At 40.9% G+C, this 20211-nt stretch overlaps 1 protein-coding gene across 1 annotated transcript; it reads left to right on the top strand.

Annotated features, from left to right (window-relative positions):
• The first annotated feature begins 850 nt into the window (after window positions 1–850).
• On the top strand, window positions 851–19856 carry SLC6A16 (solute carrier family 6 member 16). The gene is made up of 11 exons (XM_065919388.1): window positions 851–1280; window positions 1717–1874; window positions 2040–2166; window positions 2384–2559; window positions 2797–2907; window positions 3082–3323; window positions 16360–16546; window positions 16897–17098; window positions 17240–17382; window positions 19350–19385; window positions 19596–19856. The coding sequence occupies exons 1-11, from the start codon at window positions 851–853 to the stop codon at window positions 19854–19856; spliced, it is 2073 nt and encodes a 690-aa protein (XP_065775460.1).
• Window positions 19857–20211: the final 355 nt, after the last annotated feature.

Below are 20211 nucleotides of genomic sequence, written 5' to 3'. Positions count from 1 at the left end.
TGGGGAGCACGGTTAAACTGTGACCAGACAAACCATCAAGAGATAATCACATCGGGATGTGAGAAATGCTATGAAGAAAAATAAAAGTAGGTTGGATGGAGAGAGTTGTGGGTAGGTAGCTACTCTTCTAGATAGGCTGGCAGGGAAGGCATCTCTGGTGAGGTGATATTTGATCAGAAATCTGAGTGTTTTATAGGTGAAATAGCTCAGAGAAGTAAAGCAACTTTGCTAAGATTGGTTTACCAGGCAGATTTAATATTAAAGTCCTTTCTTTGATTCAGAAGCCCACTATAAATAGTACTATCCTCTGTATGGAGTATACCTCAAAGTTTTCAGAAACTTCTTGAGTGTATTAGCTTGGCTATTTGTCTTTATCCCTTGCACTGAAACGTTTCTAAGAAGTAAAACTTATGTGAAAGATTCTTTTGTGCTTTGAATTTCAGTGGTAGAGACAGAAATGGGTCTTCCCAGTGGTGCTAGTGGTAAATAACCCACCTACCAATGCAGGAGACATAAGAGACGCGGGTTTGATCTCTGAGTTGGGAAGATCCCCTGGAGGAGGGCATGGCAATCCACTCTAGTATCCTTTCCTGGAGAATCCCATGGACAGAGGATCCTGGTGCTATAGTCCATGGGGTCACAAAGAGTTGGACATGACTGAAGTGACTTAGCATATACACACAGGGACAGAAATTGAAGGTTTCCTTAGGAGGTGTTGAGGATTGTTTTGGAACTAAGTCATCTTTTCACTCTAAAACCTAAAATATAGTTTTTGATGTCCTTCAGGTCTACTCAAAAAATCAAATCCTCCCTTGTGAAAGTTGGAGCTGCTCCTGAAAGTCTACCTGAAATGGTGACAGAGGCCCAGGCTTCAGGAGTGTCACTGGGCAAAGTCTCATCTGTTGAAAGCTCCCCCGAAGGTCACGCTTTGGAAAACAAGGGCACAGGCACCTGGTCTCTGACGGCCTGGGTCTCTGAGGTCCAGGCTTTTGAGGCCCGGGCCGTGAGGGCTCAGGCCTGGGAGACACAAGCTTTTGAGGCTCAGAGCAGGGCCAGCCATCCCAAGGTAACCCCTGTCACGGGGGCAGCGGCTGCCCCAGTCCTGAGACAGAGATTCTTACCCGAGAAAGTTCAGGTGCCAGAGGAGGAAAAGAGTGAACTCCTCGTTACTCGTCCATTCTGGTCCAACAAGGCTGAGTACCTCCTGGCCCAGGTGGGCTATACCTTGAGGCCGGCCAGTCTCTGGAGTTTTTGCTACCTGTGGCTTCACGGAGGAGGTGGTAAGTCTGGGTACCAGGAACCACGGATTCACAAGGGGCTAGCAAGATGGAGGCCTGTCTAGACTTCAAACTCCCAAGGTCTCTGGGACCTGTAGAGGATAAAGACTTGGTATTCTGAACAGAATAGGAGTCAGATGCCTGAATGTGAAGGGTCATAAGAGGGGTAGAGGTACAGAATATCTGAACAGGAGGATGGTGGGGCTAGAAGCCTAGATCAAGGGTGGAGGTGAAGACTAGGTGTTTGGATCTTCCAGGAATTAGAGACCAAAGAACTGGACGCCTGGAACTGTAAGGGATGTGGAAACAGTTGACTCCTGATGCCTATGCCTCTGAGGGAGGTCACTGGTGGGGAACGAGTTTTTCTGTACCCATGAAGAAGTCCAGGCACCAAAAAGCCACCTGGTTCTGAGAGCTCCTGCTTGAATCCTCTGCACAGGCATTTTTCTCATCATCTACATCTTCTTGCTGTTCTTGATCGGGATTCCTCTCCTCTTCCTGGAGATGACAGCTGGTCAGAGGATGCGTCAGGGCAACATTGGTGTGTGGAAGGCCATCAACCCCTGGACTGGTGGTATAGGGTATACAAGCTTCATGGTGAGGAGCCCTGGGCTGCCCAGGCCTACCCTTTACACCCTATCCCCATCCTAACCCTCATCCTGGAATGGGTCGGATCCCTTCAGTTCCCCAGTCCTCTGTCAAATCCCTGCCTTGCTCCTGACCCCTCCCTTCCTCCCCAGCCAGCTCCTCCCTGGCCCCTAGGTGTGCTTCATCAACGGCTTGTTCTTGAATGTGGTCACTGCCTGGATCCTCTTCTACTTGAGTCAGTCCTTCCAGTTTCCCATTCCGTGGGAGAAATGTCCCTTACTGGAGAACGCCAGTGGCTTTGGTGAGGAGGACGTGAAAGATGAGAAGGGGGGAGAACAGAGAGGTAGGAGGAAATTTGGAAGAGGAGAAAGGAGCAAGGAGTGATAAAGAAGAGGAAGATTGTGGAAGGAAGAAGAAACGGAGGGAAGGGGGAAAGGAAGAGGGGGAAGGGGGGAGGCTAAAGAAGAGGGGAGGGATCACCCTGTCTAGCAGGCATGTCCAGAGCCAGGTCTCTGCAGATCCTGAGTGTGCACGGACAACGCCTTCCCTGTACTTCTGGTACCGGATGACTCTGAAGGCCTCAGACAGCATTGAGGACAGTGGGCCACCAGTGTTGAGTCTGACCCTGCCCTTATTCGTGTCCTTGTGTCTTCTTGGTGCTTTCATGCTTAAAGGGCTCAAGTGGACTGGGAAGGTGAGCCACCCATTTTTTTGATATCTTGACATTCTTAGATGCTTTGGCCTTCACCTAACTTTGTTACTCTTTGATTTCCTAATTTCTCATTCCCTCTGACTTTTTGCTCCCAGTAGCTCCTGACCCCTGCTAGAAGCTGTCTTCTAACTCCTCCTTATTTCTGATTCAGAACTTTTGATCCTTGCTGATTATTGGTTGACTCCCACTGGTACATGCTTTGTCCCACTCTCAATTCAGGTAATGTGTGTCTTGGTATCAACCAGTGGTCTCATAATGCTCTATCTTGTCGTGCGGAGTATAATGCTGGAAGGGGCAGTGTTTGGCCTTCACTATATGACAGTTGTCAAGGTAAGGTGTATCTTCCTCATTCCCCATCAGGCCTTGGAGGACATTTCCTGCCTATTCTTAGGCATCCTTTCCCCATTATCTCTCTCTGTGTCTCTTCTCCCCCATTTTAACCCTTTTAAGATTCTCCTCTCCTTCTTTGACATCTTCCCTTAACACTCGCCTTCTCCCTTTTAGATATCAACTATAGCCGACGTGAACATATGGCGTGGAGCAGGGAACCAAGTCTTGTATTCCTTGGGCCTCGGCTTTGGCGCCATTGTCTCCATAGCCTCGCACATGCAATCGTCCAACAGCTGTCTCAGTGATGCCGTTATTGTGGCTCTGGCTAACCTGGTCTCCATGATACTTGTCACACCTTTTATCTTCTCTGTCTTGGGCTTCTGGGCCACACAGCTCACGCACCACTGCAATGCGAAGTAAGGCCAACCTCTTAGTTGAGGATCCCAACCTCAGGGAACTACAAAACACAGAGAGCCTAACCTTAAAGTTGCTACAAAGACCCACATTCACACATCTCAATCTTAGGTCTCTTTGCAAGCCTCTACATTTCCCTACAGTGAAAAACAGAGACAGTAGAATCCCTGTCATGTATTATCCTGCTTAGAGCCCTTTTCTAGTCCTAGAAGTCTTCAAACTCTGAGAATGCCAACTCTTCACCTCAGAGTACCAACCACCACAGAGATATGAAAGCGTTCAAGGTTACTCTAGTCCCAGATCGCATCCAGAACCACAGTCATCTGTAGAACTCTCCACTTCTTGAATGCCTTCATTCTTTACTGTCAGCTCCTAAATTTAGGGATTTCTGTTAGTCTATCATACTTAAACCCTAAAAAGACTCTCAGAACTAGAGCCTTTATTTTTAAATTCTTTTTATTCTTTAATTCTTCCCCATTTTTAATACTTTAGGCATTAATTTCAAAAATATTCATCAGACACTTAGAAAGAACTCTGTATAACATGAAGATTGGACAGGAGAATCAGACCATAGACCTTGCCTTCACTGAGTTTTAAGATTTGGAGGAAGAAGGGGAGGGGAATTAAATACTTGATTATATGGTATTAAACTCATTATAACCAGCAGCAGAAGTCATGGGGCGGACAAAATACAGAGCTATTCATTCCACCTGAGCTACTCAGAGAAGAACTCCCAGAGGAGGCAAACCTAAGCTGAATTTATTGCTGGTAATTCTAATCCAGGCAAATGGCCACTGTTTTCCTTCTAGAAGGTTGGGCATATTTGGATGCACACCTGCAAGAGTTCTCTAATGTACATGTTTAAGAATGGAATTGCTGGGTAGGGTTGGCACACCTATAGACTTAACATACGTTGTCTGATTTTCAACATGGTTTATGATACGTGAGAATTCCATATATTTCACTTTCTGCACAACTCGATTAAACTTGGTCAGACTTTAAAATTTTGCCAGCCTGGTGAGAGTGTAATGGTATTTTTAGTATTTTAAAAAACATTTTATTGTACATTGCACACATATAGAGGGACTTCCTTCGTGTCTCAGATAGTAAAGAATCTGCCTGCAATGCAGGAGACCCAGGTTTGATCCCTGGGTTGGGAAGACCCCCTGGAGAAAGGAATGGCTACCCACTCCAGTCTTCTTGCTTGGAGAATTCCATGGACAGAGGAGCCTGGTTAGCTACAGTCCATGGGGTAGAAACATGCATAAAACAAAATGTGTAGCACCCATTGTAAAAACTAGAATGACCTTGGAAGCGCTTCATGTATCTCTAATTATAACTTCTTTCCTCTTTCCTAGAGGTACCCATTATCATGACTCTTATGATCATTACTTCTTTGTTTTCTTTACATTTTCTTATATGTATCCTTATCTAAGCAATATAGTTTAATTTGAACATTTACACAAAGCAGTAGTTTAATGTATCCATTTATGTAGTCTAATTTGTTCACTTACATACACATTTTCTTTGTATTCTTTTGTGTCTTACTTTTTTAATTCAACATATGCTTGAAAGATTCATCTGTATTGTTGTGTCTTCCTCTAGTCTGTGCTTTTTAATGCTGTATAATGTTCCAGTAAATGAACATATCACAGTGTATTTACCCATGCTACTACTAGTGGATATTTGTACAATCTTTCTAGTTTTTGGCTATTGAAACAATGTTTCTCTAAACATTAAACATTTTTAAACATTATACATTTTCCTCGTGCACTACATGTGTGCACATTTTTCAAGGGTGTATAAGTGAAATTGTTGGAGTGTAGTTATCTATTCAGTTCAGTTCAGTTGCTCAGTCATGTCTGACTCTTTGCGACCCCATGAATCGCACCACGCCAGGCCTCCCTGTCCATCACCAACTCCTGGAGTCTACCCAAACCCATGTCCATCGAGTCGGTGATGCTATCCAGCCATCTTAGTTATCTATTACTGTGAGACAAATCACCCCAAAAGTAAGTGGCTGAAAACAGCAGTGATTTATTATTTCCTTATGACTCTGTGGGTTGATTGGAAAGTTCTTCTCCTGGGTGTGGGTGGGTTAACTCACACGTCTGCATTCAGCTGGGCCCTGCTGTCCATGGTGGTGGCTGGGCTCACTCTGCTTGCACAGTTGGCAGGTCAGCAAAGCCTGTTCTCTTCCAGGAGGCCTCACCTTGTGGCTAGCCTGGGCTTCCTCATATGGCAGGTCACAGAGAATAAAGGTGGATTCAGAAAAATGTCTTGAAGCCTAAGCATGGGAATGCTCCTGTTGTCACTGCTGTTACATTTTTTTGGTCAAAGGAATTCACAAAAACACCCCAGATTCAAGGAGTGGGAAAATAGACTTTGTCTCTTGATGGGAAGAGCTGCTAAATACCATGACCATGTTTCTTCAATCTACTGCATCTATCTTCTGCTTCACTGCTGCTGCTAAGTCACTTCAGTCGTGGCTGACTCTGTGCCACCCCATAGACGGCAGCCCACCAGGCTCCCCTGTCCCTGGGATTCTCCAGGCAAGAACACTGGAGTGGGTTGCCATTTCCTTTTCCAAAGCACTGAAGTGAAAAGTGAAAGTGAAGTCACTCAGTCATGTCCGACTCTTAGCAACCCCATGGACTGCAGCCTACCAGGCTCCTCCATCCATGGGATTTTCCAGGCAGAGTACTGGAGTGGGGTGTCTGCTTCACTAGATAATGCAAACTGCTTTTCACAGTGTTGATAGGAAACACACTGTCTCTGTGTCTTGTCTGTCATACACACCCATTGCTTAATTCCGATACTAGAATATGGCTTCCCCGATGGCTCAGTGGTAAAGAATCTGCCTGCAGTACAGGAGACACAGGAGTCGTGGGTTTGATCTCTGGGTCAGGAAGATCCTCTGGAGGAGGAAATAGCAACCCACTCCAGTATTCTTGCCTGGGAAATCCCATGGACAGAGGAGCCTGGTGGGCTACAGTCCATAGAGTAGCAAAGAGTAGGATATGCCACGGTGCCGTGGTCTGGTCGAGACGACGTAACTGAGAACACTTACCTTCTCTGATTGTTTTCCAAGTTTTAAAACTTCGATCTACCCCTATGAGAGCAAGTTATTGTGGAACTATTTTTGGTGTGAAATCATTCCATAGTGTGTACTATTTACCGATAGCTGCATGAAAGTAAGACTCATGTTACTTTGGCTTTTTTGTCTCCGTTGACACGGTTGCACATTTCCAAGTTTCTACAGTGTGAAAACTGTGTGTTTAAAAAAAAAAAAAAAATTAAAAAAAGAGGTTGTGGCCTGGTTTTGTAAAAGTTTTAGGTAAAATTACAATTGATTGTTTAGGAATCATTATTAAAAATTTTCTGCAAATCATAAAGCTATATCAAGGTGTTGAGCTTAGCCACTATGCACATTGTAATTACTCACTGTGGCTGTCCAGTTCTTCGATGCATTCTGGCATATTGTAAGCTGCTCTGACTAGCAATATATAGACTCATTTAATGTGTTAACATTGGTTAATAAATGTATTTAAAAAAAAAAAAGAGTAGGACATGACTGAGCATGCATACATGCACACACACTACACTAATCCTACATTCCAGTGTTCGCTGACAACTTCTTGTCTTTATCCTGAATTTTATGGTCAAAATGCTGTGTTCAAAACTTATTTGGGCTAGTTCTTTCTCCTCAGTTCAGTGTGGTTATGTTATTCACTTGAAATACAGTTATGTTAATTTGTTTCTGTTTGTATGACATTTTAGGGCCCCTAATTTTATTTTATAAAACATTAATATGGATTCCAAAGACAAAATTATACAAGAAGATACAGAGAAATATCACTCTCCCACCATCACTTCAACCCAATTCCCATCTGTCCTCTGAAGGAAGCTCATTATTTTTTACTTTATCCTTCTGGTATTTGTAAAAATAAGTAGAAAAATGTATATTTTCTTATTTACTTTTTTTCTTACACAGAAGATGGCATACTATATATACTCTTGTTTTTCAGTTTTAAATAATTTAAAAAGATATCCTAGAAATCACTCCTTCACATTCATTCCTTTCTTATTAATTTGCCTTAGGCCTAGTGTTATTGCCTGCCATTCTCTATATCTGCTATTTTTCTGTACTTTATAGAGTTCTCATTGCTGCTAGTAAGAGAGCCCTTATTATAGTTAATAATTGGACACCATTGGGATTAAAATCATTTTCTCTTTGAAAGATTCCATTAAGATAATGAAAGTACATGTTACAAAATTGGAGGAATTTATATATTCTGTACACAGTTGATCTTTGCACAATGCAAGTTTGAATTGCACAGGCCCACTTACTTATATGTGGATTTTTTTCAATAGTACTACAGTACTACATGTCGGGCGATTGGCTGGATCCATGGATACAGAACTGGATACGGAGGAACTGCAGATGTGGAGGTCTGACTATAAGTTAAAAGTGGACTTTCAACTGTGCAGAGGGATGGCTCTCCCAACATCCCATTTTAAAAAAATAGATACCTTTCAATGAGCTTTTTAAAAAAAATTTATTTTATTTTTGGCCATGATAGGTCTTTCTCTAGTTGTGGTGTAAGGGCTTGGTTGCCCTGCAGCATGTGGAATCTTTCCAGATCAGGGATCGAACCCATGTTCCCTACATTGGCAGATGGATTCTTAATCACTGGACCACCAGGGAAGTCTCTAACCCCCATTTTGTTGAAGGATCAACTACATGTTATTTGGAATATGTAAAGAAATCTTTCAACTCAATGAGAAGACAAACAATCCAATAAAAATGTGCACTTAACTTTTTACAGTTTAATTAGAATTAATATTTTACCACTTCAAGTGACATGTAAAACCGTATCGTCATAATGAGATCCTTTATCTTCCCCACTTTGTTTTATGGTTGTCATATGTACCACATACACTGAAGTGAAGTGAAAGTGAAAAAGTTGCTCAGTCGTGTCCGACTCTTTGCAACCCCATGGACTATATAGTCCATGGAATTCTCCAGGCCAGAGTACTGGAGTGGGGAGCCTTTCCCTTCTCCAGACATACACTGAAAATCCTATCAAACAATGTTATAAGTTTTACTTTCAACTGACATACATATTCTCAAACTTAAGAGGAGAAAAATATCCAGCTATATTTACCTGGATATCATTTTTGTTGCTCTTGCTTAGTTTCTGAAGTTTGAATTTTCCCTCCAGTATTATTTCCATTCTCTCTGAAAAACTTTTAGCATTTCTTTAATATTAAAGACATGTTGGCAATGAATTTTTTGAGATTCTTTCATCTAATCATGCCTATATTTTACACTTATTTCTTGTAGGAATTGTGTGTTGACAATCCTTCTCTTTCAGTACCTAAAAAATGTACTGTTTCTTTCTGGTCTCCATTTCTGATGAGAAACACAGTCACTCAAATTGTTGTTCCCCTGTGTATAATGTGTCGTTTTTCTTTGGTGGCTTTCAGATTGAAAGCAACTTAAAAGAACTGAAGTGTGGCTGATACACAGTGTCGCTGGCTTCAGGTATACAGTGAACCGCACACACAAATCCATGTATTCCAAATTTTTTAATGTTTAGTTTTCATTTGTTTGATTTTGATGTGTCTTGGCATAGGGTTTTCAGGTTTATCAACTCCTGTTTAAGTTTCGTTGAGACTCTTGAATCTAAAGTTTTATGACTTTGACCAAATGCCAAAGTTTCAGGGAACTTTTTCAGCCAGGCCACTGACTATTTCTTCTGTCATCTTCATTCTTTTATTTAGCCACTCAAGTGGATTTTCTGTTATTGTATTTTTCTGTTATAAAATTTTCCACTTAGTATTTTTCTTGTATCTTTTGTCTGCTGATAGTCTATCTTTCTACTTGTTTCAAGAGTGTTTGCTTTGACTTCTCAGAGTATGATTATAATGATTGCTTTAAAGTCTGATAATTAAAACTTCTGTGTCATTTTGGGATTGTTATGTATTGATTATCTTTTTCCTTGTGGTATATTGAGATTTTCCTGATTCTTTATACATTAAGTAATGTAAATAGTTATTTTAAACATATATGAAACTGTATTCATTTTCTTTGGAGAATTTATTTTTTTACAGTGTTATGAGACAACTGCCCTGGTTAGATTTATGTTGTAAGTTTCTTCCCATCTTCTGTGAGCTGTGGTCCCAATGTCAGTTCAAGTTTTTTATTTCAGTGCTGTTTGGATTCATTTAGTTGTGTGCCACTAATAGTTTGAAAGCTGGGCAGTGATATACCTTATTTTCTAGTTGTCCAAGTCTTTGGAATGCTGTTTAGGGTCATATATAACCCTGTGCTGCCAAGAATTTCATACAACACTTTATGGGATCACCTTCTTCAGCTCCTTCTTACCTGAAGTCTCCCCAACACTTTCCAGTTCTTAAGAAGCCCCACTACTTGGCTTTCTGCCTAGAAAACTAGAGCTTTAGTTTCCCTGCTCTGCTACTAATTTCATCAACTTCATCTGCCTCCAGGGCTACACATTGAGACAATAGAAAAAAATATTTAAAGTAACAGGGATTTTCCTCCCTTATCTGTGTACTTGGAACCACTGTTTATTTGGTCAGAGGAGGATTTCCATCTCAGATGTACAGGTACTTGTCCAGCCACCTCTGTCACTGCAGGATTGTCTGACATGTTTGATAAAACTGAAAAGAGCAAGAAAAATCAGGGGATTTCTCTTGTTCTCTCTGAAATTTGAGGCCTCTTTTCCTTGGACCAGAAATAACAGACTTTTCTCTTGGAATTCTTTATGTCCATACTCGATAGACAGTTCTTGGTTTCAGGCTACTTTTGAGTTCAGGTCAGGAGATACTATAGGGAAAAATCATTGCAAATTCACTGCTAATACAGTGGTACTTTGAATTTGGCTTTCCTTCTCCGAGCTTCCTGTTGCTACCATTTACTTTTCAGAGTCCTTTCAGGTATGGGACTTTCAGTTGCATTAAATAAAAGTAGGGTAGAATGTACATCTGAACTTTGTAGTTTCTGATGAGAAGGCATTAAAAAAATATTCATCCTACTTGGAATTGACTAAGCTTTGTAAATTTGTAAATGTGTATTTTTCACCAACTTCAATAACTTAATGATAATTCTCTCTTTAAATATTTTTTCTGCCTCATTCTCTCCTCTCCTTTTCGAACTCTGAATTACGTGTATGTATGTTAAACTCTCTGTTACTGTCCTGTAAGCCCCTGAGGCTCTGTTCACTATGTTCTAAAATATTATTTCCTCTTTTCCTCAGATTGTATAATACTATTGATCTATATTGAAGTTCACCAACTTACCTCTGATTCAGTCCATCCTAGTACTTACTTATCTTATAGCTGGACGTTTGTACCTTTTGACTATCTTCATCCAGTTCCTCCTCCCCACTGCCCTGATGCATCTGGTAACCACACATTTGATCTCTTTTTCTATAAGTTTCTTTGTTTTTGATGTATAGTTGACCTACAGCACTGTGTTCATTCTTGGCACATAACAGAGTAATTCAATATTTCTCTACATTTCAAAATGTAAGTCTAGATATCATCTGTCACCATACAAAGATATTACATAAATGTTGGCAATATTCTCCACATGGTACAGTTTATACATATGACTCATTTATTTTGTAACTTAATCTCCCTCACCAATGTCTCTCCTCCCCTGACACCTCCCTTCTAGAAACCATCTGTTTGTTCTCTGTAACTATGATTGTATCTATGACTCTGTTTCTGTTAGTTATGTGCATTCATTTGTTTTTTAGATTCCATGTATGAGTGATCTCATACAACATTTGTCTTTCTCTGTATGATTTATTTCACTTAGCATAATATCCTCTAGATCCATTTATATTGTTTCAAATGGCAAGATTTCCTTATTTTTTTGTGACTGAGTAAATATTTCATTATATATATACACACACACACACACACACACACATATATATGTAGTTGTTGTTCAGTCACTCAGTTGTGTCTGACTCTTTGCAACCCTGTGGACTATAGCCTGCCAGGCTTTTCTGTGCATGGGACTATCCCTGCTAGAATACTGGAGTAGGTTGCCATTTCCTCCTCCAGGGGATCTTCCAGACCCAGGGATTGAAACTACATCTCTTATATCTCCTGCATTGGCAGGCAGGTTTTTTTTTTTTTTTTTTTTTACCACTAGCACCACCTGGGAAGCTTGGGGGTGTGTGTGTGTGTGTGTGTGTGTGTGTGTGTGTGTGTGTGTGTGTGTGTGTGTGTGTGTACACACATCTTCTTTATCCATTCATCAATTTAAAAATTTTTTAATTTTATTTTGGAGAATACTTGATTAACAATGGTGTGTTAGTTTCAAGTGTATGGCAAAGTGATTCAGTTTTACCTATTATCCATTCAGCTATTATGGACATTTAGGTTGAGTTCATATCTTGGCTATTATAAGTAATAATGAACATGGGGTGCATATATCTTTTCAAATTAGTGTTTTCATTTTCTTGGGTAAATATCCAGGAGTAAAATTGCTGGATCATATGGTAGTTCTATTTTAATTTATTGAGGAATTTAAATACTCTTTTCCAGAGTGGCTGCAGCAATTTACATTCCACCAACAATGTGTAAGGGTTCGCTTTTCTCCACTTCCTCAGCAACACTTTTTATTGTTGTTTTTTGATAATAGCTGTTCTGACAGGTGTTGGGTGATAGCTTGCTGTAGTCTTGATTTGCATTTCTCTAATAATTAGTGATCTTGAGCATCTTTTCATGAGCCTGTTGTCCATCTCTATGTCTTCTCTGGAAAAATGTCTATTTGGTCCTCTGCCCATTTTCTAATTGGGTTGTTTTTATGTTGAGTTGTATGTGTTCTCTATATATTTTGGATATTAGCCCCCTGTTGGTATATAATTTGCAAATATTTTTTCCCATACAATAGGTGGCCTTTTTTGTTTTATTAACAGTTTCCTTTACTGTGCATAAGCTTTTAAGTTTAATTTGGTCCCATTTGTTTATTTTTGCTTTTGTTTCTGTTGCCTGAGAAAATATATTGTTAAGACTGATGTCAAAAAGTATACTAAGTTTTCTTCTAGCAGTTTTATGGTTTCAGGTCTTATGTTTAAGTCTTTAATACATTTTTAGTTTATTTTTGTATGTGGTGTGAAAAAGTCATTCAGTTTGATTCTCTTGCTTATAACTATCCAGTTTTCCCAACATCGTTTATTGAAGAGGTTGTTTTTTCCCTATTGTATATTCTTGCCTCTTTTGTCACTGGTTTTGGATTGTGGTGTCTTAATTTTCATTTATCTCCTGGTATTTTAAAATTTCCTCTTTGATTTTTTTCAGTGACCCATCGGTTGTTTAGTTGCATTTTGTGTAGCCTTCATGTGTTTGTGTGTTTTCTTTTTTTAATTTCTGCAGTTTTTTCCTTGTAGTTGATTTTTAGTCACATAGTCTCACTTTGACCACCTCATGCGAAGAGTCGACTCATTGGAAAAGACCCTGATGCTGGGAGGGATTGGGGGCAGGAGGAGAAGGGGACGACATAGGATGAGATGGCTGGATGGCATCACCGACTTGATGGACATGGGTTTGAGTAAACTCCAGGAGTTCGTGTTGGACAGGGAGGCCTGGTGTGCTGTGATTCATGGGGTCGCAAAGAGTCGGACACGACTAAGCGACTGAACTGAACTGAAGTGTTTGGTCATAAAAGATTCCAGTATGATGTCTGTCCTCTGGTGGGTGGGGCTGAATCCTGGGCCCTCTAATGGTTAGGACTGGGTCTCCATCAAGCTACCTGGTTGGCCTGAGGCATCCCAGGACTGGTGCCAACTGACTGGTGGATAGATCTGGGTCCTGGGACTAATAAGCTAGAGGTACATTTCCAAACTGGCACTTGCCAGCTCCACTGTCCTTGTGGTAGAATGAGTTCCCCCAAATGGCTACTGCCGGTGTCTTTGTCCCCAGGATGAGTCCCAGTTGTCTTCCTCCTCTCTGGGAGGCTCTCCAAGATCAGCACGTGAGTCTGACTCAAGCTTCTTTCAAATTACTGCTTCTGCCCTGAGTCCTGGAGTTTATGAGATTTTGTGTGCACCCTTTAACAGTGGAATCTATTTCTCATAGCCCTGACTGACCTTCAAAGCCAAAGATTCTGGGGGCTCGTCTTCCCAGTGCAGAACCTAGGGGATGGGGAGCCCAATGAGGGGCTTGTACCCCTTGCTCCCTGGGGAGAACCTCTACAATTGTAATTACCCTCCCACTTGTTAGTCACCTGTCCTGGGTTTTTTTTTTTTTTTAAATAGATATTTTAATATCCCTGACTGTTAAGTCCTTCATCTGTCATTTATTACTCTCTTTTATGACTGGTTTTTATACTGATCAAGGTCACATTTTTCTCTATCTTCATTTGTTTACTTTGACTGGAGGTTGGACTTTGTGAATTCTGTATTTTTGAGTGTCTGACTTTTTGTTGCCTTCCTTGAATGAGTATTGGTTGAGCTTTGTTCTAGCAAGTGGTGATACTTGTGGTTCAGTTTTATACTTTTGAGGCTTGATTTTAAGCTTCAGTAGGGTGGGTCTAGAGCCTGCTTTTCTCCAGGAGTCCTTCAGTCCCATTTGGAAGGCATGGCCCTTCTGGACTCTCTACTGAATACCCCATTCAGATTGGATATTTTCCAGTTATTCTTTATATATAGCCTTGCAGATTTTCATCCCATATGTGTGAATCTTAAAATTTAGCACACACTCAACAGGCCAGATGCAAATTTCTGGAATTCTTTTTCTTCATAGCTACATTTCCTCCAGAATTCTTCCTTGGAACTTCTAACTTCTTTGGCCTCCCTGAACTCCTTTTTTGTCTCCCCAACTCAATGAGACTGCCATGGTTTACTTGTGATCTTTTCTGCTCTGCAGTTTAGAATGTGCTTTCAGGCAGAAAACCAGGATAATTACATGGTGCACCTCATTTGTTTTCCTTCTCTCAGAGATCACAGTTCTGTACTGCCTGTTATCTAATGTCTAAAAACAGTTGTTTTATACATTTTGTCCAGTTATCTAGTTGTTTAAAGTGGGAGGATAAGTTGTGCCCCTGTGCCTAATTGTGAAATTAAAATTATCCATACTGACTTTTAAATCTCAATTATTTTTTATTTCAAGAGGTTCTGTTTCATTTTTAAAAATCTTTATGGTCAACTTACAGTTTCTTGTCCCCTGAAAATATTTCCAAGCTTGTTTTGTTATTTAAGCATAGTAAACTTAGTTGTATTATAGTTTTTTGTAATTCTAATATTTGTAGTAACTTTAGGGATATTTTTATTGTGTTATTTCTCATGATGTGTAGTTCTCTCCATGTCCTATTTTTTTGACTATTATTTGTAAGAATTCTTTTAAGGCCTAAGAAGAGGGTATATTCATCCAGGTAGGACTTTTGCTTTTACTTGATACATAGGGACATTAGAAAGACTCTAACTTGAGCTTTTGTGACAACCAGGGTCAAATATTTGGGCTCCAAGTTTAAGCTAGGGCTGGCTGTGGCTATGACATTCAGGAACCTTAAAATTTTGCCCTTGTTTTGCTCTTTTCTGAAGTAGCCTTCCTTGTGTTCCCTGTGGTGTGGAACAGTTGGGTGCAAGCTTCTGGTTCATTTTTTATTGTTAAAGGTGCAACCCTTTGAAATGACAGATTTAGGGGAAGACCTTCTATTCTGATCCTTACTTTGGGCATGCTCTGGTGCTTTTACATCAAACTATGCCTGGAAACTTCAGGTATGGTTTGATGTATTTGACATATCCTTCGAGGCAAAATTGCTTTGCAAGGCTTCTTTCTCCACTGCTTTTGTTTGTACTCTGATTTTTGTCCAATACTATAATTCCTTATTATCTTGTCAATATTTTTATTTTTCAAGATTTAAAAATATCTTTGAGTCTTTTAAATTATTTCCAGTGAGAAGTTTGGTCCAAATATTTAACTTGCTTATTACCAGAAGAGCATAGAGTATTTTATTTTCTAAACTGTGATTAGAAATGCCACTTTATTTTTGTTCAGTAGCTAAATCATGTCTGACTCTTTGCGACTCCATGGACTACAGCACGCCAGGCTTCCCTGTCCTGCACCATCTTTCGGAGTTTGCTCAAACTCATGTCTACTGAGTCAGTGATGCCATCCAACCATCTCATCCTCTGTCCTACCCTCCTCTTCTTGCCTTCAATCTTTCCCAGTATCAGAGTCTTTTCCAGTGAGTCGGCTCTTCAAATCAGGTGGCCCAAGTATTGAAGCTTAAGTTTCAGTATCAGTCCTTCCAGTGAATATTCAGGATTGATTTCCTTTAGGATTGACTGGTTTGATCTCTGCCACTTGCATTTTGCTATTATCAGCAAACCTTCCATTGAAGTTCTTATAGAGCAATGAGCTGAAGTTTTAAGGATTTATAGGAATTAGCCCAAGTGAAGAATGATGGTGGGAGTGGGGGTTGGTCTTGAGTATGAGAGAGCATGTCATGCCCTGAAGCTGTAAGAAGTTAAGTGTGAGCAGAGTAGATCTGCAGAAGGTCATGGGGTAAGATAAAGCTTAGAAAATAGGACCCAGATCAAAAAGTGCAAGAAGTTTCTCACAAAGTAATACAACTTCATGGGACTGTTATGCATATGGTACACTTAAGTAAATGCTCCCTGACATTCAGTTATACAAAGCTTAGAAGGTTGACTTTCACCTGCTAGTCTAAGAAAGAAGTAGGGCGTGAATAAGGGGTAGGGAGTGAATAAAAGACCCCATCATTAGAGCAGGGACTCAGAGTTTCCAAGAACTCTATAAGACTCAAGAAGACCATAGGAAAGGCTTCTCCTGCCCCATCCCCTCAGGGTCATAAATTATCCAGGCTCATAAAAATTCATGACTTTGAAGGTGGGTGGCTTCTAGGTTTAATCGCAGGCTCTACCTTACCCAGATCAGTAACATGATGTCCTTTCTTATCTGGAAGATAAGGGAAAAGCAGGTCATTTTCTAAGGAGCAAAATGATTCTTTGTGATTCAACTCCTTATCCTCAGGAATATTGAAACAATTTTGAAGCTGGTAAACATGGGGATACTGCCTCCTGAGGCCCAGCCACCTCAAAATCTGATTGGTAACCCAACCTCCATCTTCACCTCCTGGTTCAACAGCCTCTCCCACCCCATCAAGAAGGAGGTCCTCAGCCATGTGTCTGAGTGCAACTTAGAGGAGCAGTTTTTGAAGGTCAGTAAAAATAGGTGAATGAGTCCTAGAGTTCCTTCAAAACCTTTTGTAAAACAGAAATTTCAGCTTTTATTGGCACCAGAAAAAAAAAAAAAAAAAACACCCAGAAGCACCAGGATAAGCTGCAACCTTGGTAATGCAAAGAACTATAGTTTGCAGAATGCCCTTCTATGAGTAATACTAGGTGGATTGGTTTTCCATGTCAGAGGGTCAGCTTGGAAATTTGGTTTTCTCAGTGATGCAGGGGTTTTAAGAAAATTTTCAGGAAAGATAGAATATATCTCTGTATTTTTTGTTGTTTTTGTTAAATTCAAGGACACTTTAACTCCTGCCCTTTCTTCCCTTCACAGATTAAGGAGAGCACAAACTTTGCTTTCCTGGCCTTCATTGAAGCCATGTCTTTTATTCCTGGGTCTATCTCCTGGTCCATCCTGTTCTTTCTAATGTTGCTGAACCTGGAGTTGTCCACCACGATAGGGATCACACATAGCGTCATTACCTCTCTCCAGGACACCTTTATTTCTGTCCAGAAATATACAAAGCTGTTTACAGGTACTCTGACTTACATGTGTATACCCATCAATGACCCTGACTTCATTCAGATTCTTATACGGCCCTAGTCTATCACCTCTGCTTAGCCCTTGTTACCCAGCTAGACCTGTGACCTTGATCTAAATCCAATGTTCCCTCCAGTGGTTGTCTTAATGCTCATGTTCCTGTGTGGCCTCTTCTTCACTCGACCTTCAGGCAGCTACTACATCAGACTGCTGACTGACTACTGGACAATCATTCCTATAATCATCGTCATCATATTTGAAAACTTGGCTGTGAACTGGGCAAGGAAGGCCAGCAGGTGATAGCTTGGGTCTATAGGGAAGGTTGATCCCTTTCTTGTTGCCTCTATTTTCACTTGATGAGAGTGACATAGGGACTCTTAACTTCAGGGAACTCCAGGCTCTCCTGAAAAACTTTTTTATTCATTCATTCATTCAACATATTTCTGGGGTGCTTAATATGTGCTGGGAACTGTTTCAGTCATCAAAGACAGAGCATTGAGTAAAACAAGCACCCCTGTCCCCAGGGAGTTTACATTCTAGTGGTAGAGATTCATAATAATAACCAAATGAACAAATACAAATGTCAAGAGGTGATAACTGACAGGAGAAAAATCAAAAAGTGAGATAAGATGATCAAGAGTGGGAGTATATGCTATTAATAACTTTGATAGGATCACAGGGGAGGCTTCTCTGATAATGTGACATTTGAGCAGACTCCTGAATGAAATGAGATGAGGAACCATGAAAAAAATTTTGAGAGAGAATTCCAAGTAGGGAAAACAGTAAGTACCAAAGCAAGAGGAAGCATCATTCCTAAAGTTTTTGAGCAACAAGGAAATCAGAGATTAGAATAAAATGTTATGAGATAAGGCCAGAGAAGTGATGGGAGATGATGTTAGGACCTTTTTAGCTATGGCAGGACTTAGTTTTTTTTATGTAGAATGAGAGAGGAGGCATGGAAGAGTTTTGAGAAGGGGACTGACATTACCAGGATTGTTTTTTTCAAAAAGATACCTATGATTGATTGTTGTATGGTGAAAAGACTATGAAGAATCAAGAGTGAAGCAAGGAGAGCAGTTAGGAGCTATTGTAGTATTCCAAATGGGAGCTAACGAATGGCTTGGACTAAGGTGGTAGAGGTGTAGGTTGAGAGATGTGGTCTAATTCTGCAAGGAAAAGCTACTAAGGAAGAGGGAACAGGATAATCAGAAACATTAAACATAACTGTGAAAGGAAGAGTGGGAACATCCAAATAAAATACAAGGAATACAAAGAACTCCCAGGCCCAATTTTTAAACAGGCAGATGTGTAGTCACCCACGTGGTATAATTTAAGGGTAGAAGCTTCAGGTGGCAGTGTTTTCAGCTGACAGTGGTTCTTGGAGTCAGTTTACTCATTCATTAACTCACTCACATGTATCTTGAGTCTTTCTTTGCGTCAAGAAAGTCTTGTGGTACTGGGGTACAAATGAATGGAGTAAGCTCCTCCTCTCAAAGAGTGCAGAGTCCAAGGAGGAAGACACATATGAGCAGACAATCCCAATACAAGATGGAAAGCCTATTGTAGAGGTAGCCAGGGACATTTAGGGGCATCTGGAGAGTTGGGGAAAGCATCCTAGGTGAGAGGATGATTGAGCTTAGCTTGGACAGATGAATATGTAGACAAAGAGGGAGAGAGCAGGGCACTCTAGACCAAAGGACTCCACTTGTGTATTCATTGAGATTGAGAACATGCAGTAAAGGAGGCTGAATATATTGGCTGGAAGAAGCTAAGAAAAGCTCAGGGAGGGTTAAATGTTACTCTTGTAGAGTCTGTGTTGTTCACTATGGATGCCCAGCAACTAGAAGAATCCCTGATATGTCACAGACACTCTCATATTCACAGAATGAATGAAAGGGACTTGGCCTTTATCCTGAGGGCACCGACATCCATGAAATGTTTTTGAGCAGTAGAGGAATGTTTGAACTTTTTTCTTGAGTAGGGATAGAAGATTGACTGAGAAGAAGATAGAGGATGAGGCTTGAGCTGAGGCGGGGGGCTAAGGTCTGGCCGATCTTGCCCTCCAAGACTGGGTTAGGCCCAACTGGGCCTTCTACAGTCTTGTGGCCCTTCCTCTCAGTTTCTTCCCAGACACTGCTAACCTGTGGGGCCATCCTATGTACACCATCATGCGTTGGCTGTGGTCCTGTATAATTCCATTTGTGCTGCTAGCCCTGTCTATGACCTCTGTATTTCAACTATCTCAGAAGAATATCACCTATCTGGCCTGGGACTCAAGCATTGTAAGTCGCCCCCTTCATTCCCCTGACCTTCATAGGGAGTGGGGTGCTAGAGTTTTCAATCCACTCTTGGTCTAAAGACTATCATTTCATTCTCCGACTCCCTGAAAACTCTTAGTCCTCTGCCCTGGTTCTCCTCTGACCCTCCCCTTCCCCAGTCCTTCCTCTTCTGGGAACTTCTACATTCTGAACCCCTTTCCCATCTCTCCACAGTCAAAAGAAGTGGTTCGACAATACCCATCATGGGGGCTGTTCACATTGTTCGCCCTTTCACTCACGGTCATCCTTCCCATCCCCATATACTTTGTATATTGCTTCACTCATGGGATTCCCTCCAGCTCCACCAGCAGGGACAAGCCTACGATATCCTCCAAGTCCTTACCCGTAAGTCTCCAACTGACACCCATTGAAGAGGTCGAAAATGAGGAAATCCTCCAAGGCGATACTCAAATTGCTGATCAACCTGTTGTGTGACTTGTTAACTATTTATTTGGCCTGACATCATATATTCCTTAAAACAGCTCTTAATAGGCAAGTCAACATCAAATTGCAGCTGTTGATGTCTCTAGACCCAGAGCTGCTTTTACTCCCAAGAATAGGGACATTTTTGGGTGGGGTGGGGGAGCTCATGGAGCCTGGCTTTGCAGTTTGTCTCCTAGACCACATCCTCCCTGGTTACTACTTTCACTGTGTTTTCCCCATCCCTTCCTCAGTATATACACTTACCATTTTATATGCCATTGGTGATGCCTACAGAGCCTGCTTCTCAACTGGTCTACTCAGTTTCTGGAATGAATCTGGAGGAATAATGCTGTTGGTCAATAAATTA

The sequence above is a fragment of the Muntiacus reevesi genome, chromosome 2 (genome assembly GCF_963930625.1).
Source record: "Muntiacus reevesi chromosome 2, mMunRee1.1, whole genome shotgun sequence".
Lineage (NCBI taxonomy): Eukaryota > Metazoa > Chordata > Mammalia > Artiodactyla > Cervidae > Muntiacus > Muntiacus reevesi.
This window is presented reverse-complemented; position numbering and strand designations above follow the sequence as displayed.